Below are 7815 nucleotides of genomic sequence, written 5' to 3' on the forward strand. Positions count from 1 at the left end.
AGGATTGAAATGACAAAAAAAAAAGACATCAACTTTTTGCACCAGCCGGGAATCGAACCCGGGTCTGTACCGTGGCAGGGTACTATTCTACCACTAGACCACTGGTGCTTGTTGATCTTCGTAGTATATTTTACAATACAATCGAAATAAAATGAACTGGGGTCTGAGCTCAAGCCATTGCCTACTTGCTTTGGTAGAGGATGACAATGAGGTGGCCAAAAACATCATATTCCTATCATTCATGAGTGTTGAAGAGTTTATACTTTATACAATTAATAGGAATTTTTTTTCCCCTTTTCCGAGGAACATCATAAGAGACAAAACCTATTTATAGGTGTGTTATGCAGGATTAAAATGACACAAAGATGTTTTGCACCAGCCAGGAATTGAACCCGGGTCTGTACCGTGGCAGGGTACTATTCTACCACTAGACCACTGGTGCTTGTTGGTCTTCGTGGTAAATTCTAGAATAAATATCTGGGCTCTGAGCTCAAGCCATTGCCTATTTGCTTTGTAAAGGAAGATGACAATGAGGTGGCCAAGAACATCATATTCATATCATTCATGAGTGTTGAAGATTGGTGATAGAAAAATAAAAATCAAACATTCAACGCGGATGACAATAAATGTGCTACTCAATTAATCAACTTGGACCAAGATGGTGACTTATAAGGCTGTCCTCAATCCAGCTAAGACTCCACTTGTTAAATGATGTGGATTAAAAAATAAAATTTTTTTTATTTTTATGTATACGTGGGTAGCAAGTTTGCATCTGTTGCAAGCTTACTTTATATTTTTTTTTTTTTTTTTGTTAATACTTAATGTTTTATTATAGTTTATGAAATTAGAATTTTAAAGTTGATTGGATTTGCAGGAATGTACTGTGAATAGTAAATGAATTGTAAATTTAGTAATGTGGAAGTATGACCTACTTTTAAAAATGAGAGTATTCACTGTTATGCCAGTATCAAGAATCAAGATGGCCACAGGCTCACAAACTGACTTCAACTCCATTTCAGAGGGCTCAATACTGCAGATTTTTGGGCAAAAGAACACAATGGCAATTCACATTATATTCATAAAGATGACAAAAAGGAAATGATTTTCTAAAGAATGCTGATATGCAGTGACTGGCTATTCATCCCTTCCTAAACAACTGTACATGATCTCACTATCTACTCTACATTTTTTACACAAGAAATCAACTGATGTTAATCTACCTTCTCCCCAGACTGGAGATGTATATAGAATTACCCGCTGTTTGCATTCCTTGCGCGTGGGCCCTGTCAAGTCTCGCCTTCTCAATCCTCGATCGTCGAGCAGCTTCCTGGATGCGACGATCATGTTCTCTCAGCAATTGTTCGACTCTGTTGGATGAAACGAGTAGTGGACCAGAAAAATGGGCCTTGTTTCCCTTAACTCCACATCCGTGCTACCAAAGTAAACAACAGCTAATTAACACACAAGTGCAGCTAAATAACGCACAGTTGAGGTATTATTAAGATCGTCAATATGAAACTCACCGGAACAGGTTCCTTGGCACTGGACTTTCTGCTTTCAATGGAACCAGCAAAGTTCTGCACGTAATGCTTATGCTTTTCATCCTGGTTCCTCACGGCTGCTTCGAGTAATTCCACGGGCACCTCAATTTCATTTGCTGAATCCATACGTGAAACACCAGAATCCCCAGGCAAAGCTGACCTTGATGCTACTAAACCAGTTAATTTGGATAAATTGGCTCTAATCGATCCAATGGAAATATCATCATATTTCTTCCCGGAATTTGCCCACTGCATCCCCGGTGCTAGAGGTCCGGAATGAGAAAACCTCTCAGAAAGAGGTTCGGGATGATCCTTGCAAGTTTCTCTTACAGCTTGTGGCGGATCAATAGGAAAACCAGATTTAGCTTCCTTTTGTGGGTTGAACTGCTCGCTTATGCTCTTGCTATTAGGCTTGTGCTGCCTCATCTGTTATAAAGAAAGTAGAATAACGAACTTGAGCTCTATACGTTTCCCTAACAAAAATATATTGCAATTGATGTCCGATTAAATACCTTCATCGGCCTAGTCAGCATGGCATTAACATTAGACGCCAAAACTCCTCTAATCTCTTTTGACCCTCCTCTTGAGCGCTTATCACTCATCTGACCCTTCTTAGCTTCGAGGACTGCTTGCCTATTTGAAACAATAACAGAGAGTAATTCTTAGATTCTTTACGGATGAGAAGAACAAAGTATAAAAACTAGAGATGCTCAATTTTATTCATTTAGCGAATTCAGAGAATTGCTAGTAAAGTTAATTGTGTATATGTGACGAAATATACAAGAAGATTACCTTCTAGCTTCTTCTTCACGCAATTTTGCATCAATTTCCTTGCTGGGAGGGTATTTTGGCAAACTTGAAGCATCACAGGCGAAGGGCTTCGTTGTGAAAAGCTGTCAGACCAAAAAAAAAATGTTAAGCAGGAAACCACAATTTTAAATTGTAAAAAAGATGGCAATCAAGGGTTAAGAATTAGAAGGAATTTACAAGAACAAAAGTAGTATACATAGTACAATTGAATGTAAGATTATTATTGTTGTTGTTCTTATTATTAAACTACGAAATTATTCACAAACGCTTTTTGGCTGAGAAACTTACATCACTCTCTAAAGCACTTGCTGCAGTTCCTCTTTGTGCAGGATCTATAGAAAGTAACGTTTCCATTAGTCCCACAGCAGTAGGGGGAAGATCCTTAAACGCCTCTGTGATACGCCGCCTATAAGGCTGTAAAGGTTTGAATACCGTTGAATGAGGTAATTTTTCTTTCCTCCAATAATCTTCAGACGGTGAACCACAAATCTTAAAAATTTTATGCAATTGCTCCACCTAAAAGAAAAACAATTCACGTGAAAACTTGCTACTTTAACAAAGAAAAGTTTATGGGTCAAATGGTCAAAGCAAGTCATTTTGTACCTCGGTTCTACCGGCCATGATGGGCTTGCCAGTATATAATTCTCCAAGTATGCAACCAGCGCTCCACATGTCTACCGCAACTCCATAGTGAGTTGCTCCAAGTAAAAGTTCTGGTGGCCGATACCAAAGAGTCACTACACGGCTGGTTAATGTAACGCTTTGCTCACGATCAAAACAAGTTGCTAAACCAAAATCTGCAATTTTCAAGGTGCCCTCATCGTCAATTAGAAGATTCGAACCCTTTATATCCCTATGTAGAACACCTCGAGTGTGGCAATGATCAAGTCCTCTAAGAAGTTGTTGCATGTAACATTTGACCTATAAAAAGTAAAAGAAAAGTAGAAATTAGTGTTCCATACTAAACTACAAATTCAAAGAAGGAATATAATCATTTGGATGCATCAATCTAAAAACATCCCTGATTGAAAGGATCAGATAACAGATTAGAATACGGAATCTATGGAAAAACACCTGTGGTTCAGTGAACTTAACGCCGGGAAGTGATGTCAATCCCGTGAGATCATGTTCCATGTACTCAAAAACAAGATACAAGCTGCAAGACGTTCTAGAGGTAACCATGCCTTCCAATTTTATTACATTTGGGTGATCAAGCCTTCGTAAAATGAGGATCTCCCTTGCCATAAACTTGACACTTTCAGGGTCCATATTATCAAACCTAACCCTTTTTAGTGCAACAACTTTATTATGCACCAGGTCACGAGCCTTGTACACACTGCTATATGTTCCTTGGCCAATCTGCAAGAATAAAATGCTATCACACAACAACGAAAACAAAAAGAAAAAAACGTTAAAAAGATTAATGCTGAAAGAGTCACATTCACTTTCTTTTGATACATAACTGTAGAAGATTTCATCAAAAGACTTAGCTGTATAAAACACATTATACTATGCCCTTTGCAAAAACACATTATACTACGGCCATTAACAGACTACAAAAAAGTGCTATCCAAACTACAAAAGGAATAAGATCAAAGACCAGAACGTTACCTTATCCAGTTTCTCAAAAGTATCAGCTTTGCGGGGAAGCCATCCAATAATAGCTTCACTAGCAACCATAGAAAGCCAAGAAGGCCAACCAGCAGCAACTAATTCCCCCTCCACAGCATTGGGAACATTACCATATCCTGGACTACCACTGATAATAACTTCAGATTTCTCTTTTATCTGCTCAAAATTATCATCCCTGACTTTTCTTGATCCACTACCCTTCTTATCAACTGATCCTTTTCTTGCTTCGCCCTTTTCCTTCTCTTTTCTCCTGAAACTCTCCTTTCTCTTTGAAGAAATAGCTAGTGTCACTCGTGATCCTGCCGACCCTTTGATCAATTCTCTCTTCTTTTCATCCTTTACCCTTTCTTTGGCAGCTGGGGAAGCTTTCCCACAGACACAACCCATTAGAAACCAACCAAGAACCCACCCAGAACCTTCAATTCCTCTACTGAAATCAATACAAACCCACAAAAATATGCCTACCAAAATTCATCTTTCCACAACCCCATTGAAACAAACTATCACAAATCACAAATAACTATCCAATCAACAATACTGAAGAAAATAATAACCCAATACTCTTCAAATCAGAACACCTCAAATAACCAGAATCCCAAGTTTCAACCTATGTCTCATACAAGAACAGTAACACCCAAAGAAAAACACTCCCAACTTTCTAAAGACTTTATTGAAACGTATAAATAAACATAAACCTAACGGCCGAGAATGTTGATCAGGCCCCTTGATCTCCACAACTGTGTCATAAGCTTCTAAGAAGCTCTCCCTGTTTTTGAATTGAGATTGGGAGAATAAAATAAAAAAGTAGTCTTTGGTTTTAAAGGAACGGTTCTGCCCTGCTGCTTGACTGTTCAACGCGCTTATAAAAAATGCTACTCCATATAAAAATCACATGAATTATAGATAACATCGATGACGGCAAAGCAGTCAACAGAGGCTACAGAACGCAGTTTGTATGACAAAAACGCCTTGTTGGAGTCAGAGAGGGTTGTTAGCGAATAGCGACACAGGAGAGGAGAATCATATAAAATGTATCGTTGACGACTGTGTGGAAGTGGATGACTGCTATAACAATGGAGGTGTATGACTGCTAAGCGGCCATAATGAATTGTCCGCGAGGTAGATGTAGATGTGGATCCCTCTGCTTCACTCCCCAGTTTTCAATACATGTGTCCTCTATAAATACTTTTCTTACTCTTTTTTTTTTTCTGGAAGAAATAATCTTTTTGGTTAAGAGTCATGTAATAGGTTTGATTAAAAAGGTGGTGATAAAAAATTAAAATCGTGATTTTTTAATAATTATACTTTATCTATTGATCACGTCTTTCGAAGATAAAACAACTAGTTATGGCTATTCATATTTCTTTCATTTTATCTATTATTGAGTATCTAACCTATTAAAACGCATGTATATACAACATAAAAAGCAAGAGCAAATGAAAATTACATGAATTGAGGTCTAAAATGCCAACAATGTCAACTTTTAAGAACCGCTAAGAAAAAAATTCGGAATCAAAAGTCTTTGTAGTGCGTCATAAGCCAGTCCAAACACGCATTCCTCTCCCATGGATATGACAAATTGAGAAAAACCAACTCCTATGCAAATGAGCTTCTTTTTTTTTTTTTTTTTTTTTCTTTTTTTGCTTCTGTCCTTGCTCCAAGCGGGTACTATCTTACTCTTCTGAATATGGCTCTTCCTGCATTAGTTAAAAGAATTCCACCAACTCATCCGGAGATCCTCTAAAATCGTTGTGCTTCTACCTTTAGTTTGACCAAGATTAGTAAGGAAATCAGGCAAATGAATATTAATGTGGAACCATTGTGTATCCCTTCCTTTTTTGTCAAAGTAATTTTTCTAATTTTGACCATGAATTGTGTGCATGTGGTATGATTGTGATTTATATAGCTCAGGTTGTTTCATTTCTGTTATATTATATCAAATCAAATCAAATATATATATATATATATATATATATATATATATATATATATATATAAGTAATTTTTTAATGTATTATATTTTGATTTATTGAATGACCAAAATAACCATAGTATCACAAATTTAAGAATGTGTTTTACAATTTTTTTTACCACAAAAGACTAAAATAATTAATTTCAAATTATTAAAACTTCAAAATATTGTTTAAAATATTGAATCCCCAACTTAACTTGATAGAACATTTTGAAAGATGTAAATTACGAAGATAAGAGATTTATCCATTTTAAACATAATCTTTATCATATCATTACCAAAATTCGAACATTTATCTCTTCTATTAAATAAAATATTATTTACTGAACAATTAAGTTAACCTCGCATTGGCTTCAACGAAAAATCTTAATTGAACGCCTAGATGGTCAATCCAAGAATTCGTCAAACTCTTTCAATTCTTAGTACATTCTACATAACATATGCATATACAAATCTGTCAGGCTGTCAGCTATACAGAATTTAATATTTGTGCATTCAATTCATTTGAAAAAGTCCAATATTATTGCCAAAATTGTCGTCTGCATGGTGGAAAAAACTAAGTTGTGGGGCTTTCCAAATTAAATTCTTTGATATTTCTTCAGACAAAACTGCAGGCTTAATTTTCAGCACCGGTTTGAAATTCAATATTAAATATAAGGAAAATGGTACATTTCCCCCCTGAGTTATATACTTTTAGTACTTTTTCCCCCTCAATTATTTAGGTAAGCACATTAGCACCCTCAATTATTCTAAAAGTGGTAATTTTTCCCCCTAATATATTAAATTGACATTTCTACCCTTAAAGTAAACATTTTATTTATTTTACTTCTCCAACAAATTATTGCGTATACGTAGGGATTACCACGGTTCGGTTCGAACTGAACCAGACACTATAGCAATCGAATTAAAAGTTTCCGATTATGATTCAGATCGAGAACCCAATATTTGAATTTCAATTTATTAAAATTATGAATCAAAAAAATTGGATCCTAAACTGTGAATCGGCGGTTTCGGATCCGGTTCGCGATTTTGAACCGTCTTTATTTTAAAATTTTATTTTTTATTTTAAAATAGTCTAACTTCAACAATAAATGTATTTTATTTTTTTTCAGTTCGGAACATGAACTGTCTGTTCCAGTTCGCGATTTTGATAAACTCTAAATATCGAGTTTCGATTCTAAATTGTAATTGAAATATTTCGGTTTGGTTGCTATAGTGTTTGTTTGGTTTGAACCAAATTATGATCATAATTTCTTGGAGATGAAAAATAAATGAAATATTTATTTATAGGGTAAATATGTCCATTTAAACAGCCACTTGAATAATTAAGGGGAGAAAAATGCTATAAGTATATAACTCAAGAGGAAAAAGTGTCATTCTCCCTTAAATATATCAAGTATAATTTGTTAGCTTTTGATTTTCCGATTATTGTACCTTTTTTAAATTTGACCACTAAGTATTAATTTTTTATATTTAGTACATGATTATTAAAATATTATCACATTATGTCTTTCTAATCCGCTTTCCTGGTTAATCATGTATGATTTTCATCACGCAGTGAACACCGGTCTAGCCTCTATGGTTCATGTTCAGTTGAGTCACCATGATTTACATTCTCCCAAATGCTCTGTCGGACCGAGGTGTGGGGGGCCCTTAGAGTTGGGGTTCAGCCTTTTGGAATAATATATAATTTTCATCAACACTAACTTTAAGACTACTATTTAACTACATGACCGGTTTACATGCTATTCAAATTCAAATAACAAAAATGTTTTTTTTTTTTTTAAATAACTCACATGACTATTATGATGAAGTTTTCGACTAAAGTTGGTTAGAAAATTAATAAAAGTGACCTAATGT

General features: G+C 35.3%; 1 protein-coding gene and 2 non-coding genes across 3 annotated transcripts; all 3 read right to left on the reverse strand.

The window, feature by feature from the left end:
• Window positions 1-37: 37 nt before the first annotated feature.
• TRNAG-GCC lies at window positions 38-108 on the reverse strand. Its single transcript has one exon. It is a non-coding gene; the product is annotated as a tRNA-Gly (tRNA).
• Window positions 109-371: 263 nt separating this feature from the next.
• On the reverse strand, window positions 372-442 carry TRNAG-GCC. Its single transcript has one exon. It is a non-coding gene; the product is annotated as a tRNA-Gly (tRNA).
• Window positions 443-988: 546 nt separating this feature from the next.
• LOC109187949 (probable serine/threonine-protein kinase At1g54610) lies at window positions 989-4838 on the reverse strand. The gene is made up of 8 exons (XM_019338388.1): window positions 3963-4838; window positions 3426-3710; window positions 2955-3272; window positions 2640-2867; window positions 2334-2434; window positions 2054-2174; window positions 1524-1967; window positions 989-1432 (listed from the first exon to the last, which is right to left on the reverse strand). Exons 1-8 carry the CDS (start codon window positions 4368-4370, stop codon window positions 1217-1219), a joined length of 2121 nt encoding a protein of 706 aa, XP_019193933.1. The 5' UTR covers window positions 4371-4838; the 3' UTR covers window positions 989-1216.
• Between the last annotated feature and the right edge of the window lie 2977 nt (window positions 4839-7815).

The sequence above is a fragment of the Ipomoea nil genome, unplaced genomic scaffold, assembly GCF_001879475.1.
Source record: "Ipomoea nil cultivar Tokyo-kokei standard unplaced genomic scaffold, Asagao_1.1 scaffold1421, whole genome shotgun sequence".
In the NCBI taxonomy this organism is placed as follows: Eukaryota; Viridiplantae; Streptophyta; class Magnoliopsida; order Solanales; family Convolvulaceae; genus Ipomoea; species Ipomoea nil.

Excerpts from the sequence above, each read along its gene's own strand:
- LOC109187949 (XM_019338388.1), bottom strand. The coding sequence starts at position 4,370 with ATGGGTTGTGTCTGTGGGAAAGCTTCCCCAGCTGCCAAAGAAAGGGTA. Across the intron at positions 2,868-2,954 it reads TCATGGCCGGTAGAACCGAG|GTGGAGCAATTGCATAAAAT; the intron begins GTACAAAATGAC and ends TTTTTCTTTTAG. Across the intron at positions 2,435-2,639 it reads CAAGTGCTTTAGAGAGTGAT|CTTTTCACAACGAAGCCCTT; the intron begins GTAAGTTTCTCA and ends TTGGTCTGACAG.